General features: G+C 41.8%; 1 protein-coding gene across 2 annotated transcripts in view; it reads right to left on the bottom strand.

Annotated features, from left to right (window-relative positions):
• LOC138742669 (divergent protein kinase domain 2A-like) overlaps positions 1–23,924 on the bottom strand; it is a 140,015-nt gene extending 116,091 nt beyond the window's left edge. The window contains exons 1-2 of one of the 2 annotated variants that reach the window (XM_069897385.1): positions 23,154–23,924; positions 5,022–5,892 (exon numbers count right to left, since the gene is read on the bottom strand). In XM_069897385.1, the coding sequence (XP_069753486.1) occupies positions 5,022–5,675 (654 nt within the window). In that variant the 5' untranslated portion in view covers positions 5,676–5,892; positions 23,154–23,924. The remainder of the gene's footprint in view (positions 1–5,021; positions 5,893–23,153) is intronic. The other variant, XM_069897386.1, reaches the window with a different exon arrangement.
• Between the last annotated feature and the right edge of the window lie 1,077 nt (positions 23,925–25,001).

The raw sequence follows: 25,001 nt of genomic DNA, 5'->3' as shown, positions 1-25,001 counted from the left end.
AGACAAGGGTGAGGTGATAGAGGATTGGAGAGTAGCTCATATTGTTCCATTGTTTAAAAAAAGGTTCCAAAAGTAAACCAACAAATTACAGGCCAGAGAACAGTGTTCAGAGAGATCGTATATACAAGTATTTGGACAGCCAAGGGCTGATTAAGGATAGTCGGCATGGCTTTGTGTGTGGTAGGTCACGTTTAACAAATCTTAGAGAGTTTATCGAGGAGGTTCCAAAGAAAGTAGATGAAGGAAAAGCTGTGGATGTTGTCCACAGATTTTATTAAGGCCTTTGACAAGGTCCCACATGGAAGGTTAGTTCAGGAGGTTCAGGCACTAGGTCTCCGTGCAAAGGTTGTAAACTGGATTTGAAATTGGCTGAATAGGAGAAGACAGAGAGTGGTAGTGGATGATTGCTTCTCAGACTGGAGGCCTGTGATTAGTGGTATGCTCCAGGGATTGGTGCTGTGATCATTGTTGTTTGTTGTCAAAATCAATGATCTAGATCAGGGGTGTCAAACTCAAATTCACGGAGGGCCAAAATTAAAAACTTGGACTAAGTCGAGGGCAGAACTAAATACTTATTGAAAATTTTCAACAACATCTGCATGTTTTCTCTTCTTTCAACATATGTAATGTTAAACTTTAGGATATAACTTTAGAAGGATAATGTTACAGGTCAGGAGTAGGTAGCTCAAGTTCACCCTTTGCTTGACCTGAGGGAAACCTATTTGGTCCCTGTGGAGATGTAGTCAGCATTCACAGGCTGTGTCCATTTTGGCCTGCATCAGGACTCAGCATTTCCTGCTCACTCCTCAGGCTCTAGGCCTCTATTCACCCTCGACCCACCATCCCTCTACCTGACCAGTCCTTTACCCAACCTCTCCTCACCCCTCACTCCACTCGTTCTGCCTCTACCCACCCCATCCTATACACACCCTCTACTGCCTCTCCCCTCAACCTGTTCCTCCCTCTACCCATCTCTCACCCTCTAATCTCCCCTCCCCTACTCGCCCTGCCCCTCCCCTTTTATCTCTTCCCTATCCACCCCTCCTTCTACTCATCCCTCCCTCTAACTGCCCCTCGCACCACCATAACTTCCCCTGCCCATTACTCCTCACCTACGCCCTCTGCCCACCCCTGCTTTCCCACCCACTCAGGCCCAGCGCGCTGCCGATCAGCCTTTGCGGACAGCCACCATCTCTCTCTTCACGTGCAGGGCCGACCCAGCCGTCCCTGGGGTCCGCGCGGGTGCAAGCGCTGAAGGCCGTGGCGACCGGGATAAGTGCACTTTCGCTGTGGAAGGGCCGTCCGGTGCCAGTCGCGCGGGGCTCGTGCTGCCCTTGCGCAGCCTGCCATGCCCGTCGCGCCGACAGGAAATCACAGGCGCTCGCCAATCCGCCGCACCGCTCGACAGGTGGGAGAAGTGACTGGTTGTGCGGGGAGCCTTCCAACTGGCTTGCCGGCTGATGACATCGACAGACTTCTCGTGTTACAATTTCTCATGTTACAATGGGGAAGGATGTGCAATGAAGGGGGAGGATGGTGGGGGTGACATTACCAAAAAACAGCATCGGCTCTCGCTGCAGGGCGGGCCACCTCTAATACATTTTTGAAATGATCTTGCGGGCCAAATTTAATTATAGGCCAGAGTTTGACATGTGTGATCTAGATGATAACGCAGGAAATTGAATCAGCAAATTTGCTGATGACATTAAGATAGGGGGCGTTGTGGACAGCGAGGAAGGCTTTCAAAGCTTGCAGGGGGATCTGGACCAACTGGAAAAATTACACAGAATATAGCAGATGGAGTTTAATGCAGATAAGTGTGAGGTGTTGCATTTTGGAAGGGCAAACCAAGGTAGGACATACATAGTACACGTAGGACACTAAGGAGAGCAGAGGAACAAAGGGATCTGGGAATACAAATACATAATTCCCTGAAAGTGGTGTCACAGCTAGACAAGGTTGTAAAGAAAGCTTTTGGCAACTTGGTCTTCATAAATCAAAGTATTGAGTACAGGAGTTGGGATGTTAGGTTGAGGTTGTCTAAGACATCGATGAAGATAAATTTGGATTATTGTGTGCAGTTCTGGTCGCCATACTTCAAGGAGGATATCAGTAAGATTGAAGGCATGAAGAGAGATTTACTAGGATGTTAGTGGTCTTATGGAATTGAGTTACAGGAAAACATTAAGTAGGTTAGGACTTTATTCCTTTGAGCGCAGAAAAATGAGTGGAGATTTGATAGAGGTTTACAAAATTATGACGGGTATAGACAGAATAAATGTGAGTAGGCTCTTTCCATAGATTAGGAGAGGTAAATATGAGAGGACATTGCTTTTGGGTGAAAGGGTAAAGGTTTAGAAGAAACTTGTGTGTGTACGAGCCGCCACCTGATGTAGTAAATACGGGCTCACTCAAGTTTTAAGAATAAATTGGATAGATACATGGATGGGAGAGGTCTGAAGGGTATGGAATGGGTGTAGGTCAGTGGGACTAGTGGAATGATGTTTCAGCACACAGTAGAAGGGCCGAATGGCCTGTTTTCTGTGCTGTAGTTAGATGGCCACAAACCAATAGGAGACACCACAATGGTTGACGTGCTTAAAACTATAACCATTTGCACAAAAACTATACTTAAAAGGTAAAGGGTGCATAATGTAACTTGGAAAAAAGGCTCGAACCCTGCATTGCATTTTACCAATGGACCAAATTTTTTAAATAAATGAACAAATCCAGCAAATAAGCAAAACATTTCTTCTGCTAAGTTTTACACATACTATAATATTCCTCGCACACCTGCGACACTCATGATTAATAGACATCTGGGCATGTATCTTTTGAAATATCTTACTAGAGCTCAATCACCTTCCCTACCAGTTGGTCAACTAACTTTAAATTCTCCACTGCTGCCTTATCTATCAAAGCCATTTACAGTTTAATAACAAAGCCATTTACAGTTTAATAATTCAGATTAGTTTGACAAAATGACACAAATAAATGTACTCTTATATGAATGAAATTTCCTTTGTAGTGTCCAATGCAACAATACAACTTCATTACAGTGTATGCTCAACATTCCACTAACACCAACTCTGTTAGAAGCCCACACTGAGATGAATTCAGAACAATTTCATCAGTGAAAACTTAAATAAATTAAATTTAATATTCAGCAACTTGAACAGTGATTTATAAATGATTGGATGCTGCATGCAAACTACTAACATTTAAGTACATGTTTTGAGTACAAATTTTAAGATAGTTTTCAGTTTAAAAGTCTATAAAAAAGAACATGATCTGAACACAATGACGCAAACCATTACTGAAAGTTATTGTTTTGAAAATATCTAGATGTCTGATTTTACAGGAGCTATTCTTCAGCATGCTTCATTAACAGTAGCTAGTAAAAATGCTCTAAACATCAGAATTCAATGAATTCATAACAGGGGAACAAAACATTTAAAATGGGCCAATAATGGCAGAGAGGCTATTTGACCCAATTCAGTCTATGTAAAATCTTCAATGAATATCAGTCTTATGCCACATTTATTTCATCATCCTTTCAAAAGAACAAAGCCATATTAAATGCAAGAGTAAGCCACGGCCCTCTGCACTTACTCCAGCATTTAATAAGATCATATCTGAGTTGAGGACTTTATGCAATTGGTTCACAAATTACTTCAAATATTGTGAGTATACAGGTACACGATTCTTTATCCGGACATCTAAAATGCTCCAAAATCCAGGGATCGGAAGTCGGGGAATTGGAAGGGGGTGGGGGTGGATAGAGCAGCACAATTCGGGTGGGCTTTCCGAAATACGGAAAAATCCAAAACATACTGTCCAAGGGTTTCGGATAAAGGATCGTGTACCCGTAGGCTGCAAAGCTCCCAAAGTAAATCTCACTTTGAATTTGGAAAATTGACAGCAGGGTGATCCAAATTCAGCCTTGTCCAGTAACAACATTGATTATTTTACACCATTATGGCTGTACAGAAATTAGTGTTGCTACCATAAAGCTCCAAGGATCAGAGTTTGTCTGTCCATGTGAAGTTTGCACATCATCCATGGGATCACCTAGGATTTTGACAAATGTTCACACCTTTTCCCATCTCCTTCAGTTGTGCTGATAGGCTATCGAGCTATTGTATGTTCCTCTTAGTGTACTGAAATGCCTAAGAAAGCAAAAAAAAATTGGGCAATGTGATAGAAAATAAGTTGCAAGAAGACAAAATAAATAGAAGGGAAATGGTACAAAATGAGTCCAATGAATTACTGCGTTTAAAAGAGAGTGGGACAAGTTTCTGAAAAGAGAACTTGTCACACTAAGGACAGAAGCAGCAAACTCTTACAACGAAAAAAAATCAGTATCGACTCGACAACCCAAATTGCTTCTTCCACACTTCAGCAAACTTTTTAAAATGAAACTCCGTTTCTTTGAATTCCACTACTTTCACCTATGTTACATCAATTAACAAATGACTCAACACGAAACCACAGCAAGCTTGGTTTAGGATTTGAATATTCTAACGTCCTCAAAAATCACAATAAATGTTTACAAATTTTGTCTTAAAGCTATCAGCATGGTAAAAGTTCAATGTATTAGAATAATTACCATCACTATGAACTCTTGATATAATATTGCAATAAAATAGACTGAAATGACATTAAATATCAACAACCTTCAATTTAATTTGCAGATCTCATGAACATGAACAAATATGAATTTACCAAATACAATTTTTTTAAAAATCAACAAATCAAGTTAATTTAAAAAAAATACATTCTACCAAGTTTTATAAATGCTATTCTATTCAAAAAGCAATGTTAAAGAGGCAAGCAATTACTGCCAAAACAATGTCATTATTGTTTAACAGATGCTACATCTTTGACATCCCTCAATTCAGTGTACATAGGCAAAAAAAAATAAAAAATAACAAAGCAGTTATTTTTGACAAATAACAAGAATTAAACCCACATCAAAATTTGCACCAACTCAAAAAGAATGCAATATTTATTAATCATACCTGAAGAACTAGTGGTTCTGGATTAAAAGCCAAAGTTAGAAGTAGCTGCATACGCTCAGAATCTTTCAAATTCTTCATCAAGAAGCTTCCAGAATCCTTTGTTTCAGCATACCTACGTACAATTCTGTCCAGGAGTCGCTGTGATGGACAGTGTACTAAGTCTGACCATCCTTCCACAATATCTGGGGTCAGTAACCGAACTTCTCCATTTAAACGAGAAAACTGAGTCTTGTAAATAGCTTGTGTAACATCACAACGGGGACGTCCCAAGGCCCGTTTGCAGATCTTTTGATCCATCTCGATCAGCTCTTGATTAGAACCCAAGCGCTTGAGAATGACACGCCTTGCGCCTTCTCTTGGTTCGCCATATTGAGCGAAGTAGACATTTTTCACATTCAAGAAATCCAGAATTCGCAGACGACCCCACGTTTCAAATGTTATTTGGCCATTCATAAACTTACGACACCAACTAGTACCAAAACATGCTGGACACTTGTTGAGGCTAATAAAACGACGATCTGCAAGTTCATTCTTCTGAAAGGAGTCAAACAATGTGTGCGTATTCATTAACATGAAAACCAACAGACTCACCAAAAGCAGAAACTTAAAACAGCAGTACAAGCGACCAAGCTTCAGTTTAAGAAATCGCCACATGGTTCTTCTTGCCCTCAGCGTTAATGACTCATTAACATGAGATTCTTGTAAAAAGTCAATGTTGACAAAAAAATTTCCTTTACATACTCAGTCTCTATTTTAAATTTGATCAAACACTCTTTAGGGGCTATTACTCTGTGCACTCCATGTCTCACATCTTCATATTTTCAACAAATCTGTCCAAGGATTTTTCAACAAATCTGTTCTGCAGACAAGTCTATGGGGAAAAAAAAGCAAAAGCTTATTTCCAATAATGAAATACTTTCAACTACATTAATTTAATCTCATTTAAATACCATGCAATTTTCAATAGCATCACACACATCAAATGTAAATGAAGTTTAGAGCAGTTTTAAAAAGTTGTCTCATAGATTATGCCAAAGATAGAAGGAGAAAGGACAAGTGGAACAATGAGTTTGCAACTTTGGATAAAGATTTTTTTTTCACAACATAAATAATAAGTAACAATCTGATATCTGTGACTGAATAAAACTGAGTGATATAGCTGGTTCACAGGGAAGATTTTTTTAAATATCAAATCATTTATTAATGTCTTTTGCTTTATCTCTGGACAATTTTGATCAACAAAAAATTGTTACAATTCTTTTATTATGAACTTTCAATTTGCAGTTGGATATTATCACAACTGGGTACCATCATTTATAAAGATATATTTTCATGCGACATTTTATATTCAGTAATTGAATTTTCTAATGTATCAAACAGAATATTAAATAATGTACAAATACTTGAAAGTACATAAAATTAGCAATGCTAACTTTTAACATTTTCAATAAAAGATGCCAAATCAAGCTCACTCATCTCCTCTAGTTTTAAATCTCACAGTAACTGCAGTCATGTAGCTTACATGGACTTAAAGGCCTTTGACAAGATTGCACATGGGAGACTGATACACAGATTATAGCCCATAAGATCCATCCCACGTTGGCAAACTGGATCAGCAATAGGAGAAAGAGGGGAAATTGTAGAGGATTATTATTGCATTTGGATGTCTGGAATTAATGTTGTCCAACAAGGATCCATGTTGAGACCCTTGATTGTTTGTAACATAGATGAATGTGTGGGATATGGACATAGGAGGCATGGTTAGTCAGTTGACACATGGAACATATTACATGACAAAGAAATTATGAAATGAACTGAAGAGGTAGATGGAGTTTAATATGAGATGATGCTTTTGGGAGTACCAATGGCATACACAGTGAATAGTAGTCTTAGGGAAATGGAAAAGAGACTTGGATCCTTTAAAGTGGCAACACGAGTAGATAGTGGTTAAGTGAGATATTAGGCTTCAAATACAAAGAGGGGAGGTTCTGCTCCAACTTAACGAAACCTTGGCAGGCCTCGGCTGGGAAACCACATGCAGTCATGGTCAGCATGCTAGAGGATGGGACATTCCTGGAGAGAGCACATAAATTTACAAAAATTTTCTGAGAGATGGACCAGTTCTATTAGAAGTCTAGTCTGTCTCTCCAAAGTGCAGTACATTAAGAGTTGACTTGATTAAGTGTAGGAGAGGTTTTTGATAGGGTAGACTGCAGGAAATGTTTCCTTTTATCATAGGTAGAACACTTTAAGATGTAGATTTAGAGTAAGACTGTGGTGGTGGCAGAGATACACAGGTTCAGTTCTGCTGGAAGTAGACTAAGGGAGCATATAATGTGGACTTTAGCACAGATTGGGGGCGGGGGGGGAGGAGAAAGAAGTTGGAGAAGAAAACAGGCAGCATGTGAAGCATGGATGTAAAAAACTAATCACAGTTGGCATCAAAATAAATTGTAGAAAATTATTATCACATTTTCTTTACCCATTTCATTTTTTTGCATATATGCTTTAGTTGTTTAATAAAGATATTGATTTTCTCACTGTTCAACATACAATTTAAACCTTTTTTGAAGTAGGGTATCAGTCCAATTTATTGTCCAAATCAAATAATTTTAATGAAATGAGCAGAAACAAAAATAATCTGAGATGAAGGAACTAAACTAGTATTTGCAACATTGGGTCGAAATTCAGCTGAGAGCATTTGGCCACTACATAGACATGTCAAGAACAATACAAACAAGGGCAAGTGGTCCATCCATTCCTCGTCATATGATAAAACCAACATCCTAATTTGTTGAAACCTTGTACTCTGTGCTTCTCCCCTGCCCCTCCCCCATCATTTTCTTTAGACTCATGTCCACATTTTGCTCATTCCTTGATGAAGGGCTCAAGTCCAAAATGTTGGTGATGTATCTTTATCTTTGCTACATAAAGTTCACTGTTTGATCTGCTGAGTTTCTCCAGCATTGTTTTTATTTCATTTCCATTAAATCTTCCTTGGGTAACCAGACATGCATACATAATTTCCCATGTGGTCTCATGAGGGCTCGATATATCTGGATCAAGACTTCGTTTCATATTTTTCATTTCCTAAAATTCTACTGAACCAGCACATTAACTTCATGTTTACTGTACGTGAACAGTTTGGCCTCCTGAACACAAACATTTTAATCTTTCACCTTTTTAAAAGTTCTCAGCCTTTACCTTTTCTACCATAAGATGCCAATTACAAACCATGACCCAATTTTTCTGGCTTCTTCCCCTGAAACTTTTTCACTTTCTACTTGTAGCTCATACTGCCACCTAGCTTTAGATCTTGAAATTTTTACCTTTATCCTTTCATCTAAATTATTGATTAAGACTCAACAGCTGAGCCTCAAACCCTCACCAGTATTCTACTGGTCACAACCTCTCAAATCAAAATTAATCTATAGCCCTTTTCAAATTTGCTAACCAGTAAATTGGCAGTTCAACGAACCAGTTCAAAACACATTTTTGTCTTTCACAGTGGACCAATATTATCTGGTTCTCTGTGCCCTTTCACACTCACGCTGTTTACATCCGGTACCGCACGGATGGCAGTCTCTTCAATCTGAGGCACCTGCAAGCTCACACCAAGACACAAGAGAAACTTGTCCGTGAACTACTCTTTGCAGACGATGCCGCTTTAGTTGCCCATTCAGAGCCAGCTCTTCAGCGCTTGACGTCCTGCTTTGTGGAAACTGCCAAAATGTTTGGCCTGGAAGTCAGCCTGAAGAAAACTGAGGTCCTCCATCAGCCAGCTCCCCACCATGACTACCAGCCCCCCCACATCTCCATCGGGCACACAAAACTCAAAACGGTCAACCAGTTTACCTATCTCGGCTGCACCATTTCATCAGATGCAAGGATCGACAATGAGATAGACAACAGACTCGCCAAGGCAAATAGCGCCTTTGGAAGACTACACAAAAGAGTCTGGAAAAACAACCAACTGAAAAACCTCACAAAGATAAGCGTATACAGAGCCGTTGTCATACCCACACTCCTGTTCGGCTCCGAATCATGGGTCCTCTACCGGCACCACCTACGGCTCCTAGAACGCTTCCACCAGCGTTGTCTCCGCTCCATCCTCAACATCCATTGGAGCGCTCACACCCCTAACGTCGAGGTACTCGAGATGGCAGAGGTCGACAGCATCGAGTCCACGCTGCTGAAGATCCAGCTGCGCTGGATGGGTCACGTCTCCAGAATGGAGGACCATCGCCTTCCCAAGATCGTATTATATGGCGAGCTCTCCACTGGCCACCGTGACAGAGGTGCACCAAAGAAAAGGTACAAGGACTGCCTAAAGAAATCTCTTGGTGCCTGCCACAATGACCACCGCCAGTGGGCTGATAACGCCTCAAACCGTGCATCTTGGCGCCTCACAGTTTGGCGGGCAGCAGCCTCCTTTGAAGAAGACCGCAGAGCCCACCTCACTGACAAAAGTCAAAGGAGGAAAAACCCAACACCCAACCCCAACCAACCAATTTTCCCTTGCAACCGCTGCAATCGTGTCTGCCTGTCCCGCATCGGACTGGTCAGCCACAAACGAGCCTGCAGCTGACGTGGACTTTTTACCCCCTCCATAAATCTTCGTCCGCGAAGCCAAGCCAAAGAAAAAAGAAAGAAAAAAGACCAATTCAAAATGAATCGCGATGATACATCCTCCCTAGGCAATCTGACGCCTGGTGCCGGTTTGTGAGAGTTCACACTGGCACGTTAACTGATATAGATTGGTGATTAATTACTGGGTTAAAATGCCAGTGTAAATTCTTACGGTTTTTTGTTTATTAACTGATCATTAACACACAACAGTACATTACCCAGATAACAAGGACTCTAATTTTGTATAATAACCTTTTGTATGAAAGCCCTTTGAAAACTAAAATTAACAAAACATTAAATGGTTTCCTCTCACCCATTATGTCAACAGCAACTTCAAAATTCCAACAAATTTGTCAAGTGCAATTTTCATTTCATATATTCAAGTTGAACTGCCTGAATTCTCGGACACTCAGCGACTTTGAAGGGATGCTATTTTGCTTCTCATTCTCTCATACTGTAAGGGGCACCAGGCAACACTAATGGTGATTCTTAGGCTGCCATATTGCAGGCAGGAGGCAATTTTGTTTAATATAACAAAGGAATTTTGATTCTTTAATCTATTTTTGAATTTCTTCAAATTTTAGGGGGTACACTTGTTGTCAACTTACATCTCCATAGCCATCACTTGAAACCTAAAATCAGTTATCGGACTCTGGAAATTTATCAACTTTCAGTATTTTTTTTCCCCCTACTGCTAATATCTTCAGGTTCCTTAACTCTAGACATAGTCCTCCACTATTTTGGGAAGTTGTCTGCATTTTTTCCGATGAAGACAAGGAACAAAATCTTCAATTTCTCTGTCATTTATGTGCCCAGAACTAAACTGCATCATTGACAGCAGTGTGATCTCTAAACTTCACTGAGGGGTGAATTACCCAAATACCATGACTGTGGCAGCCTGCAACAGAAAGCATTGGAAAACACCGAGCAATAGACCCAGGATAAGGATGGTGTTTAAATGTGATGCTGCTTGGGAGATCAGGAACAATACTACACTGTGCCTGCTGACTCAATGGAAATATGTGAACTCTACTCAAATATGGAACAGAAGAATATAGTACCATTCCAGCCCAACTGGTCAAAGTGTTCACCACCATACCATTAATCATTCATTAAGGACAAAGCCATTATAAATTCTGGAAAAAGCTATCCAAAATAACAATTAGAATACCTGACTACCTAACTACAATCATGATTATTTCAATTCGTATCTAACTCAGTGATAAATTTCTCTTAAAGTCATTGCTATTCACTCCGTTCAGAAATACTTAGTTATTATGTACAACTTCCAGATCATTTTGCATGCAAACATCAAATAGTTATTTGCACACTCAAGTAGCTTTGATTGTGATTTTTAATGATTTCCAGGTCTGCCATCCAGACTTTTTTTATTTAATGATTTAAGTAAAATATCAATTCTACTTTGGGTAAATTGACTGCAGGTTAGGAAGGAGAATAGACCGGTCCAGAAAAAAAAGTTGAACATTTTGCAACACAAAATTTCTCCTCATTTTCCCATGCAATTGGGTCCAAATCAAGAAGCCTAGTGCATTGAGGCTTACACAGAAATTACAACCTCTGATATATCCTTCTCAAATTGCCATGCGAAAACTGTGGAACTACACTCAGGCAATTTACGAAAGTATAAGAATGGAGTAACCAGGATAATGGTTTGATAATTGGCCCAATACCTTCAAATTATTTTGATCTGCTAAAGATATATATCAGTATTGAAAATGTATGCATAAAACAATTCACCACATACGAAATGTAACTGTTAAATACAAAGGCAGTTAAATAATTGCTTATTTTGCTCTGCAGAATGCTTTATTAGTACAGGTATCTCTAAAATGTAAAATTAAGGTATATCAAACAAAAGGAAGTAATTTAAGTATTCAATGGAACACAATATTTATACCCTCTCAACAGGTAGAAAGTCACATTAAGTAACCAACTTGGAAAATCATTCTTTCAGTATTCCACCATCCCAAGTACAAAAATAACAAAGCCAGTTAATAAATACAGGAACTAATTCAACCACACTGAATTACCAAACTCTGTTTAGGCCTGACCCTGACAGTACAGGGCCAATATTATGATGGTATTACATGTAATAGATTTACAGTCCCTTGAATATACAAAATTAAGGAGTGATCCAATTGAAGCTTAGATGATTAAAAACTATTGAAAGATTAGATAAATGGTCTTGTCTGGTAGTAGGGGCAGGAGTGGAAAGAGAAAAAATTAGGGTGCTCGAGTGTGATTTAAGATAGACAAGAATGAATTGAAAATATAAAAAATACTCTCTCCAAGAATACTATCGCCAAACTAAATTTAAAATGGAAAAAAAAATCAATGTTCAAGTATTAAGAGTTATGGAACACCACTGATGTAATCGAATGGTGGAAACAGTTTATATATTACTGTTCTCAAGTCTTCTGTAGTTAGCTACAAATCACTCCAAAAGAAAATTATTCACACATTAGACTTCAAATCTTAATGACTGCGCTGAAATGCCAGCCTTTTTTCACCCATACTTCACTGCTGTGGTAAATACAAAAGAAACAGATTTTTGCATTTCAGCTTGCAAAGAAACAATCTTGAAATATTTTGGATCAAAACACAGCTTCATCACAAAGAAGTGCCCTATTTAGTCTTTGTTCTGTCTGAATTAATCAAGAAAATTAATGCAGGAATTTTTTGTAGCTCTTTTGATCCCTTGGTTGAAATAAATATAATGCAGTTCACACTTTAAAATAGGGCTCAAACATACAAAGAATTTTCACATTTAAAAAGTGTATTACAAGTTGTTTACCCACATATTTTAATGTTAAGTGTACTTCAGATAAATTTTAAAGAATTAACAAGCTAAAAGATTGAAAAATCATCAAAATGTCACGATTTGCCATCAAACTTTCACAAACGCAAAATATTTGTTCCTTTATTCCAGAAACAACTGCACTTTCTTGATCGTGTTCAATATGGAATACCGAGGACATAAAAAAATTAGTCAACCATTTTATTTACTGCCATTAACTCAGACCTAATTCACATTTCTATCTCCTGCACATCTGCTCTGGCCCCTTCCCCCACCCCCAAGATGTTACAAGGACAGGGTTCATTTCATCCGTACCTATGACCTCACCGGCCTCCACATTCAGCAGGTTATTCTCCACAATTTCCACCACCAACAACAGGATCCCACCACCAGACACTGGCATCATTAGGGGGAATGCACACCACATCGGGTGACACCATCGGGGGGGGGGGGGGGGGGGTAAACACCAAAATGACTGTCTATAAAATTTTGGTGCAGTGTTTCAGCAGAAATGTATTATTTTTTGTAAAATTATCACAGTAGTTAGTTATAACAAAAAATATTTTTTGTAAACCCAGCTTACATATATCAATATACTGTACCTACAAGGCTAAAACTCTTGTGCTAATCTACCTTTTGAACCTTCTAATGTGCTCCAGTTTTTGAACCTTCTAATGTGCTCCAGTTTTTGAACCTTCTAATGTGCTCCAGTTTTTGAACCTTCTAATGTGCTCCAGTTTTTGAACCTTCTAATGTGCTCCAGTTTTTGAACCTTCTAATGTGCTCCAGTTTTTGAACCTTCTAATGTGCTCCAGTTTTTGAACCTTCTAATGTGCTCCAGTCAGAGCTGTCATTATTACCCAATTATAATGTCACTTCGAATCTCATGGTTTTGTCTGGACGCGCTACAAGCACGCGCTGCTGTTTTTATTGCTGTTTTAATAGTCGCTGCTTTGTGAAATTTTCTGGTGTTTTAGTTACAATAGTGTGGTAATTAGCATTTGTGAACCTTTATCAACAACTTTTTTGAGAATGTAACAATAATGTTAAAATCAACACAATTTTGATGTAGTTTCACTTTAACCACCTGAAACTATGTAAATATAAATATATTTAGGCTGTGGGTATGATATTGTAATTTAAAATATGTAATTTTAATTTTGCTAGTTGTTTATCTCACTACTATTGCCATTACATTCAGTGATATACAGGAATTACAATTTACAAGTAACATTAGTAGAAAAAACATTAAGGATTCTATATAGTCTGGTACGGGAAGAGGTTCATGGTTAGGGGGTGTGACACCATGAGTTCCCACACTGGGTGACACTAACCTTAGTGACAATGCCACTACCACCAGACACATTTTCCCTTACCCTCCCAGCTTCCCACATGGATTGCTCCCTTCACAACTCCTTTGTCCCTTCCCACCTATTACCTACCCCCTTCCCTTGGTATCTACTAAATTAAATTTACTGCTATAATCATAAAATCAAATTTGTAACTGATAAACAGTCAAAACATTTAAAATGCTTAAACTATATCACCTCCAAATTCCTAAAATATCAAAATTTCAAATTTTATCTACTTCTAACAGTCATTCTGACAAGATATCACTTCAAATATTGACATTAGCAGCATTTGATAACTCGCCTCATGCTCAAGATTATTGTATTCATCTTGCAGCAAGGATCAATGATCCACCACCTTCCTGATCATCCAAGCATGTGTACTCACCACGACTGCATGGCCAAACAACTCCAGCTCCATCTATCAATTCTTAGATGACACCCAGTGTTGAGGGCAGGATCTCCCAACAACAAAATGAAGCACAGGAGAGAGGCTTGCGACAGAATTCCAGGACAACAAAGATCAACAGTATGGAGGTGAAGATAGTAGACAGTTTTTCTCGGGGTAAACATCTCCACTGATCTGTCCTGGTCCACCTATGTCGATGCAATGACCAAGGTGGTGCAGCAATACCTTGACTTCCTCAGAAGCCTGAGAATATTTGGCATGCCATCAGCTTCCCTTAACTTATATAGGTGCACCACAGAAAGCATCGTATCAGAATGCATTACTACATGGTACAGGAAATGTTCCACCCAAGAGCAAAAGAAACTGCAGGGGGTTATGAAAATGGCTCAGTCCCTCAGTCCACGAACCCCACTCCCCTCCAACAACTCCACCTAGAACTTCTATTACCTTGGAAAAGCAGCCAAAATATGAACATGATCATCCTACTCCAAACATTCTCTTTAATCCTGTCCTATCGGGAAGAATATTAACATGCGAGATCAAGCACCATCAGATTCATGGATTTTCTTTCCAGTTACCATCAGACTCCTGAATGAACCCCAGAGTATCAAAATTATATTGCATTAACATCATACCAACGGATTCCTCTCTGTGGCACTTTTGTACTGTGTTGTTGACTTATACATGAGATTAATGCTGGTATGCTTCAAAACAATCTCTATCACTGCATTTTCAACACATGTGACAATAAAGTTGAATTTCAACTTGAAATTGATGTATACATTTACCATGTTTTCCAAGTCAATGATGTGTATGTTGAGTATTGAAATAAGCAAGGCCATCCCCAGGTTAATAACACCTGGCTTTTGATCACCCTTACTTAGGGAGGAACTCCCATATTAACATTATTGCATTCAAAAATAAAAAGGACATGTATACATGGAGGCACAACTAGTTTTAGATTTGTCAGAGGACAAATGACATCACATACAACCCTGAGATTCCTTTTCCTGCAGGCACGGCAGAATTACCATTAATTGGTAGTGTAAAAAAATAAAATGTACACAGCATAATTAAGTAAACAAATAAAAGAACTGTAAACAGATAATGAATGTAAAAAAACTGACTGCGATACAGAGAGAACAAAAGAAAATCAATGAAGTGCGCAAGAGTCCTTAAGTGAGCCTCTTGCCCCTTTCACACTTGCAAGTGATCCCAGGAATTAAACAGCCAAATAGCTTTTAAAGAGTAGTGTGAAAGGAAAATCAGCTCAACGCTATCATCAGATGGCATCATCTTGCTGCGAATTGACTGCCTCAACCCCTCGTACAATCCCCAGTGTCTGCAGATGCCAGTGTTGCAATCATGCAAGTATGAAACGGGCAACTGGATTGTGGGATTGAAATTATAGTGCTACTACTTTCCTACCCTGTATAAATTGTGCGCTAAACTGCTACCAACTTTCCCACCCTGTTTAAAAATTATCTGGTATTGCTATTTATTGCTAGCACTTTTTCCATCGTCTCATAAGGTTTATATAGGTTGGCACAACAACAGGGGCTGAAGGGCTCAAACTGTGCTGAACATAAAGCTTAATTACGTTATAATTAGACACGATTAATCTTGTTCAAATACAAGATCATAATACATTGATCAGGACTTAAGGTAGGTCCACCATCACTCAATGGGTCATGGTAGAAGGTACAACAGTCCTAACTCCAAGGATGGCTCCTTGCAATTGTGAAAGCATTCAGTGTCCCAGTTAGGAGTGATCAAGTGTTAAAAGCCAAACCCCAATTCCTATCCCAGGACAGTGAACTGCCAATTGAGTGGGATGCAAGTGTGAAAGGGACTTATGATTGAATTTGTTGTTGAGTCTGATAGAGTTTCTTTTCTCTCACAACTTTAAGTAACTGTTACAAATAAGTCTTCTCCTTTTGATGTATATCCTCATAACAGTGTGGAAGTAATGGTTCCCATACAAAGTTTCCTCTGTGCATTTTCTGACTCACAGATAAATTTGACTTGTACATGTCCGCAAATCAAGATTCCGATGAAAAGGTGATGACAACTCCAGCTGTTCAAACTCAAGCCTTCAGCAGAACAAGGTTCTAACAGGATGATAGAATTATACCCAAGTAAAGACTTCAGTTCTTTAAAGAGGGAAAGTTTAAAAAGCTACAACATTTTTAAAAAGTATTTTTGAACTTTGTCCAAAGATATAGATTTTTACCATCGAGTTACTGACAATTCAAAATTATCAAAGTTCAGGACAGGAGTTCGGAGAAAGGCCTTAATACAAAAATAGGACAATGGAAAAAAATGCATACTTTCAAAGGAACTAATAAACAGACAGCACTGGGAATTGTTCATAGAAACACCCAGTCTTTCTCCATTCGCTAACAGAAAAGTGATGAATCAAGATCAAGCAAAGAGAAATATCTTTTAGATAATGCCTTTTACAGAATGGAAACATTTTAGATGTCGAATCTTATAACATCAGAAATATTAACATAAAAGCAGAAAGTCATGGAAATTAATCAACAAGTCAGGCTATGTCTGTTGGAAGGGGAAAAATGTCAATTTTTCAGATCAGAGAACATAATTTTCACAAACATTACAATTAAATTGTTCACTGCGAGTTTACAAAAATACCAAGACATTTACTTCAGGGGAAAATATTGACCAGGATCCTCACAAAAACTACAGTCTTTGTCAAAGTAATGCCATAGGTCTCATAAGCCCCTTTCGCACTTGCATGTGGTCCCAGGAATTAACGGCCAATCAGCTGAAAAAAGGTCAAGTGTGAAAGCAAAAATTATCTAAACGCCAATGTTAAATGACATCATCTTACACTGAGGATAGACTGCCTCGACCCCCTACTGCAATCACCAGGATCTGCAAAATTCCACCATTGCAATCAGCCAAGTGGGAAACTGAAAATTGTATTCACACACTTCCGATTGAAGATAAAACAGTCCTATCCCCTGGGGATGGCTCCTTTTACGTGTGAAAGCATGCAGTGTCCCAGTCCAGAATGGCCAAGTGTGAACAGCAAAAATGCCATTCCTAATCGGGACACTGAACGGCCAATTTACTGGGATGCAAGTGTAAAAGGGGCTACTGATCCAAAGCAACACTTGAGATATTGGTTTAAACATTTCAAACGATGCAACTATCATTCAGCACACAGGAATGAAAGCTTAAGACTAGTCTTGAGTGGCATTTGAAATAGATAGTAGTTGGTTACACTTTAGCCTACTTAAGTGTACTGTAGTTTACTATCAATACAAAATTCCAAAGAGCAAGGTGAAAGTTTCAGTCAAGATAATAACTGACAGACTTTGGCAAAGCACCAAGTGGAAATTCCAGTAGTTGCAGCACATCACCTTCACTTCCAATTGCATCACTAACTTGCCTCCTTAAATTTCAGGAATGATCAGAAGTAAGCACGGTACTGATTAGATTGGAATTGAACATAATATGCTGAAGCTACTGGAATTTGGATCTGGAAAAAAAAAAAGATGGATGATAAATTTCAAAACATAACCAATTCCTACACTAGTACCAACAGATCCCACAATAAGACTGTCTACACTATTGCTAAGTCACTTTATTTTTGTATGAGGAACAAACAATGCTGACGACCTGCTAAGTTTCTCCAGAACATTTATGCATTGAACTGAAACCACAGATTTTCTTGTTTAATAATATTTACTGTCTTTTTTTAAATCGTCTCTTTTTAATTCAATAAAGTATAGTATTTTTTTTAAAACAAAGTACCTGTCCAGTTGCATAATATACATTGTACTATTTAGGTGACAATGGATAATTATTAAAACAAAATTTAACTAATCCGCCTCAATACAATTGAACAATTTAATATTGAGCCTGAATGGCCAAGATACCAAAACAAGATAGTAGTACTTTCTAAAAAGTAGTTATCCACTCAGAAACCAAATATTTTTAGATAAGGAATTTTGCAAATACACCAAGTTTCTTTTCTTTGGCTTGGCTTCGCGGACGAAGATTTATGGAGGGGGTAAAAAGTCCACGTCAGCTGCAGGCTCGTTTGTGGCTGACCAGTCCGATGCGGGACAGGCAGACACGATTGCAGCGGTTGCAAGGGAAAATTGGTTGGTTGGGGTTGGGTGTTGGGTTTTTCCTCCTTTGCCTTTTGTCAGTGAGGTGGGCTCTGCGGTCTTCTTCAAAGGAGGCTGCTGCCCGCCAAACTGTGAGGCGCCAAGATGCACGGTTTGAGGCGTTATCAGCCCACTGGCGGTGGTCAATGTGGCAGGCACCAAGAGATTTCTTTAGGCAGTCCTTGTACCTTTTCTTTGGTGCACCTCTGTCACGGTGGCCAGTGGAGAGCTCGCCATATAATACGATCTTGGGACACCAAGTTTAACTACTGTACAAAAGTGTAAAAAAACCACAATGCTAGAGAAACTCAGCAGGTCAGTGTACTTTGAGGTCAAGGTAAAAATACATAACCAACGTTGTGCACTTGAGCCCTTCATCAAGATATCCATACCTTGATGAGGGGCTCAAGCCCAAAATGTCAGGTATGCATCTTTAACTTTGCTATAAAAAAGTACACTGTTTTAATAAGACAAATAAGGGGGCGGGAGGGGGTGTTTGACTAGAGAATACGGATCATATCACAGAACAACATGATCACGACAGAGAAGTACAAAATATCTTATACAAGGGAATTTTACATGTATTATTTGTTCAATTTTTGTATTCAATATTATTTTTGTACATAGTACAACTATTATATTTGATGTCCTGAATGAAATAATTATGGTTATCCTTCTAATTTACAATTGATGTGATTTATTATTATACCTTGTGTAAAGGGTTTTTGTTAAACTCAATAAAAATATTTTAAAAAGCAAAAGTACATTTTTGACCTGCTGTTCGAATGTAAACTTTCACCTTTTACTGTATAAAAATAGATCAATTTGCATTCTACAATGGACAAATTAACCTGTCAAGTGACAGCAAAAGCACACATACTGTCTGCAGCTGTGCAATTCATGGCAAAAATAATAATTGGAGCGTCACCATTTTTAGAAAGCTAAATTTATTTGCTACAAAGCATTTTGAAATATTTCAATGCCATGAGCAGCAATAGACAAAAATCTGCATTTTCTCTCTCCGAATGACGTTCAGTTTGAAATAAATCCAAGAGCCAACCTAAATTTCACATGAACCAAAGCATCATTAATCACAAAGTCTAGGAATTTCTATGGGAAGACAAGAAATGTAATAGAATCACACAGGATCCAAGGGAAAATAATACTCGGGAAATATTAGCAACTTTCAATTCGATCCATTTAAAAGCTTATAATTAAGATTAATTACACCAACTCGTATCTTTGTCAAAGATTGCAAAATTGCTGATCAACATTCTAATTAATGCTGATTTATAGAAATATATTGCAACAGATTTGAGAATCTCTATTACTCAATTTGTCAGTGAACTATTTCTAATTATTTTGGGCACAAAATTTGATTAAAACTGTTATAAATGCTAATAAAACAAAAATTCTGGAGGATCTCAGCAACTCTTACAACATCCATGAAAGATAAAGATATCTAACCAATGTTTCGGGCCTGAGCCCTTCTTCACGGTACTGGATGAGTAAAGAGCAGGCAGGTGCCTCTGTTTCACTCCATTATATCCACTCTCTCAGTCTCATTCCTGGCACAGGTTTTTAATTATTCCTCCAACAGATGCTTTGTCTCTGTGCGCTCGGCCCCAATCTCTAGCATTTCTTCCCTAAATCTCTCCACTTCCTTCTTGGAAGGATTCTTTAAAGTTAACTTGCAGGAGAAAAGGGTTCAGCCCGAAACATTGGGTTATATATCTTTACCTCCCATGGACGTAGCGAGACCTGCTGAGTTTCTCCAGCACTTTTGAGCTTTTACTACAATTACAGCCTGTTCAGTATTTCATGTCTCACTTGTTATACAAGGTAATGGTTACTAATTCCAATATTGATTACATGCTTTGATGTTAATTTTGATTGTGAATCCTCCTGTGAAATACATATGGATATTTCACTCATTACAGGCACTAAAACCATTATTGTGAGTATAACCCAAATAACAGAAAGTAAACAAAACTAGATTGCATATAGCACTGACTCCCAAACAAAAATGATGCTGAAACCACTTGCCAGTTAGTTACTGGGTGCAATTTCTGAGGAAAACAAAATTGTATTGAAAAGCATGTCTATTAAAGCCTCTGTATCTCAAAAGTGAAATATTACAAATAGACTGCAAATATGCAAAAAAAGGGGCAGTCTTAAGAGTTGTGCACATTTTGTGTCAAGTTTTCTACACGAACCTGAATAAAGTATTTGAAATTTTATCTCTGACAAACAATTTATGCTGAACATCTTCAGACATTTTGTGATTTGAATAAATCACTCCGGGAAAAACTTCAGTCTTCAGTGTGCAAGATAAAATGTAGTTCTTAAGTTAATGAATAAATAATTACATTTTACCACCTCACTAGTGGTTGATTAAGAAATACAAGTGATCCATCGAACACAAAGACTTCTATCATCTATTTTACTGCACAAGAAAAAATGGTCTAGTGTTTAGGTCTGATAGGGCATACAGAGTTCTGGCTGGCAGCGAGTTGTTGGGTAGCATCAAGCTTAAGGATTCATCTGCAGAAGTGCATTCTATCGACAGGTTCAGGTACCCAGACTGGTTATAGCCAAAACATCTTGATCTACATACACCAAGTAACTTGGCAATAAATTTTTGTAGAGAACCCTAGTGAAAAATTAGGACTTTTTAAAAATTATGTGGGGGAAAGAAACTTTAGAAATGGTCTTTAATCTTAAAATATGAATGAACTGCATGGAGGATAATAGTCAAATTTGTAGCAGGAGTCTGAAGGATTAAAACAAAATGATCTTAATTATAATAAATGAGCCTATATACAAAAATTCAAGCTTGCATATTCCATGAATGCCAATCAATCAAGCCTGACTTTTTTTTGGAAAAAATCTACCCCGTTTGACCCAATGTCATGAGGGGTTAACAAATTGGAAGGGTCTCGTTGCTTTATCAGAGAGGGGGTTTATCAGAGACATTAACGAAAAATCAATGGCTGTCATCTCTACAGATAACGATGACAAATCCGTTCACTATTTGAATGCAAAACAGGGTAAACTTTCAGTTAATTGCTGCGGGGGCAAAAGTGAAGCCACAAATGCCCTCAATAGGCTTAGCCCATCAATCCCCCCCCCCCCCCCCCCCACCACACACAATGCACATTCAAAAACAAAACTTGTGCGTGTCGCTCCCCTGGCGATTGACAGCGACGTCTTCAGAATCGGTGGCATCCCTGTGCCATGACTCGGCGGCGGCGGAATCCAAGGGAACACAAAGCAAACCCCATTTTTACCAGCAAAGTCTAACTTCTTGGAAGCTGGACTCAACAGCAAGGTGGGTGGGGGGGGGGGGGAGAGAGAAATGTTGCTGCCACCCCAAAACAAAGTCTCCATGGCAGGGACAAAAGCACCCCGCACGTTGTTTTTTTTGTGCAAGAAAGATACTCGTTGCGGCCCCCCGAGTCTGTTCGACCCGCTCAACAGCCCAATAAGCCGAGTACCCCTCCAATACTCAACGCCCCCAATAAGCCCGACTTCCCCTCCAATACTCAACGCCCCCAATAAGCCCGAGAGCCCCTCCAATACTCAATGCCCCCCAATAAGCCCGACTGCCCCTCCAATACTCAACGCCCCCAATAAGCCCGACTTCCCCTCCAATACTCAACGCCCCCAATAAGCCCGACTTCCCCTCCAATACTCAACGCCCCCAATAAGCCCGAGAGCCCCTCTAATACTCAATGCCCCCCAATAAGCCCGACTGCCCCTCCAATACTCAACGCCCCCAATAAGCCCGACTTCCCCTCCAATACTCAACGCCCCCCAATAAGCCCGACAACCCTCCAATACTCAACGCCCCCCAATAAGCCCGAGAGCCCCTCTAATACTCAACGCCCCCAATAAGCCCGAGAGCCCCTCCAATACTCAACGCCCCCCAATAAGCCCGAGAGCCCCTCTAATACTCAACGCCCCCCAATAAGCCCGAGAGCCCCTCCAATACTCAATGCCCCCAATAAGCCCGACTGCCCCTCCAATACTCAATGCCCCCAATAAGCCCGAGAGCCCCTCCAATACTCAACGCCCCCCAATGCGCCCGAGTGCCCCTCCAATACTCAACGCCCCCCAATAAGCCCGAGAGCCCCTCCAATTCTCAACGCCCCCAATAAGCCCGACTGCCCCTCCAATACTCAACGCCCCCCAATGCGCCCGAGTGCCCCTCCAATACTCAACGCCCCCCAATAAGCCCGAGAGCCCCTCCAATACTCAACGCCCCCCAATAAGCCCGAGAGCCCCTCCAATTCTCAACGCCCCCAATAAGCCCGATTGCCCCTCCAATACTCAATGCCCCCAATGCGCCCGAGTGCCCCTCCAATACTCAACGCCCCCCAATGCGCCCGAGTGCCCCTCCAATACTCAACGCCCCCAATAAGCCCGAGAGCCCCTCCAATTCTCAACGCCCCCAATAAGCCCGACTGCCCCTCCAATACTCAACGCCCCCCAATGCGCCCGAGTGCCCCTCCAATACTCAACGCCCCTCAATAAGCCCGAGAGCCCCTCCAATACTCAACGCCCCCCAATAAGCCCGAGAGCCCCTCCAATTCTCAACGCCCCCAATAAGCCCGACTGCCCCTCCAATACTCAATGCCCCCAATAAGCCCGACTGCCCCTCCAATACTCAATGCCCCCAATAAGCCCGACTGCCCCTCCAATACTCAATGCCCCCAATAAGCCCGACTGCCCCTCCAATACTCAACGCCCCCCAATGCGCCCGAGAGCCCCTCCGATACTCACCGAAATCAAAGGAGCTCCCGGGAGTTTTAAAAGAAAGTGGAGCCGATCCCAGCGTTGAACGGCCGTGGAAGCTCAAAGTTTCAGTCCTCGGTCCGGGGTGCAATCCTCTTTGCGGAAGGCAGGCGGGCAACCAGATGGGGGGAGGGGGGATAGTGGGGAGAGGGGGGATAGGGGGGGCTCAGAAAGCCGTGCGGCTCAAGGCTGGGACGGTGCGCCCTCGCCCAGCGCCGAGAGCGAGCGAACGAGCACGGAAGCCGCCCCGGGTCCTGACCGAGGAGAGGAAGGGGGGGGGGGGGCTTCCTTCATCCGATGGGGGCTTCCTTCAAGCCACTCGCTCTCCCCCCCCCCCACCCACCCCGGAGAGGTGGAGGCTAGAGACCCTCGTCACCCTGCCATCCCTGCAGAGAGAGGGGGGGGGGGGGGGGGGGGGCAGGAAAGTTTATCGCTCCGCCACTCTTCCGGAGGTTAAAACTCTTGGCGACTTTCTCTGCCCCCTCCCCTGCCCCAATGGATCCGCACGGTCAGGGCGGGCGGAACTTCAACAGCGCCCGGCCTCCTCCTCCTCCTCCAAACTCCCTGCGAACCCGCTTCTTTTTGTTGCTGCTGCGGGGAAGGGTCCGGAGTGAGGGAGGTGGAGGGGGGGGCGGGGGAGTGGAGTGAGGGTCTTATTTCCAGGCAGGAGCCCGAGCTCTTCCCCTCCCGTCTCCCTCGGCCGCCGCAGCCGACACCGAGCTCCCGCGGAGCAGGCGGGCTCTCGAGCGCCGAGGAAAGGGGGGGGGCGGGGCGCGGGGAAGGCCCGCCTCCCCTGCCTCCTCCCTCCATTCGCCGGCGACCTCGTCAATCACCCCGCCTCCTTTCTCCCCTCCCCTTCCCCCCCCGCCCAATCACTTCCGGGGCCGTGGGCCGTAGCGACTTCCGGCTGCTTTTCACCTGCGGGAACATGAGCAGATTTATATCTTTTGCTTTGATGTTCTCCGGTTTGACAGGAGGGGGGGGATGATGGAGGGGGGGGATGATGGAGGGGGGGAATGATGGGTGGGGGGGATGATGGGTGGGGGGGGAGGGGGGATGATGGGTGGGGGGGAGGGGGGATGGGGGGAGATGTGGTGGGGGGGATGTGGTGGGGGTGGGGGGCGATGTGGTGGGGGGAGATGTGGTGGGGGTGGGGGGTGGATGTGGTGGGGGTGGGGGGCGATGTGGTGGGGGGGGAGGGGGGATGATGGGTGGGGGGGATGTGGTGGGGGTGGGGGGCGATGTGGTGGGGGGAGATGTGGTGGGGGTGGGGGGTGGATGTGGTGGGGGTGGGGGGCGATGTGGTGGGGGGAGATGTGGTGGGGGTGGGGGGTGGATGTGGTGGGGGTGGGGGGCGATGTGGTGGGGGGGGGGGACACTTTACATGCTCCCTGCTCGGGGTGAATGACGAAACTCCGGGTTTCCAGTCCGGTTGGGAGGCGGATTGTGGCTGACGCCCGTTGTAATCCTCTCGCTGCGGCGGTGACACGTTGAGGGGGAATAGGAGGCGGTGCAGGACCAGGAAGAGGCGCCGAATAGGAAAGGGCCGAGCGCTGCCATCGCCGAGGTGTTCGCCCACCCGAGGGTGACTCAACCCACCCTCTCGGTTTCAGGCTTAGGGTGACTTCTCCCTTGGGTGAGTAGCATGCGACGGGGATGCCTTGTGACAGCCTCTCTCGGGCCAACCAAGCAGTGACAGCCCTCCCATTGCACAGTCATTCTCAAGTGAAAGGCCTGTCATTCGTGGCTGCCCGGGTGCAGAAGCGAGGGTCTCTGGCAACCCCTCCAATAACTTGGCCATTAGAGACTGAAGTCCAAAGGGTGATTTCTCTTTTT

This window comes from Narcine bancroftii, chromosome 9 (assembly GCF_036971445.1).
Source record: "Narcine bancroftii isolate sNarBan1 chromosome 9, sNarBan1.hap1, whole genome shotgun sequence".
Taxonomy (NCBI): Eukaryota; Metazoa; Chordata; class Chondrichthyes; order Torpediniformes; family Narcinidae; genus Narcine; species Narcine bancroftii.
The sequence above is the reverse complement of the archived record's forward strand: the minus strand, read 5'-3'. Positions and strand labels throughout refer to the sequence as shown.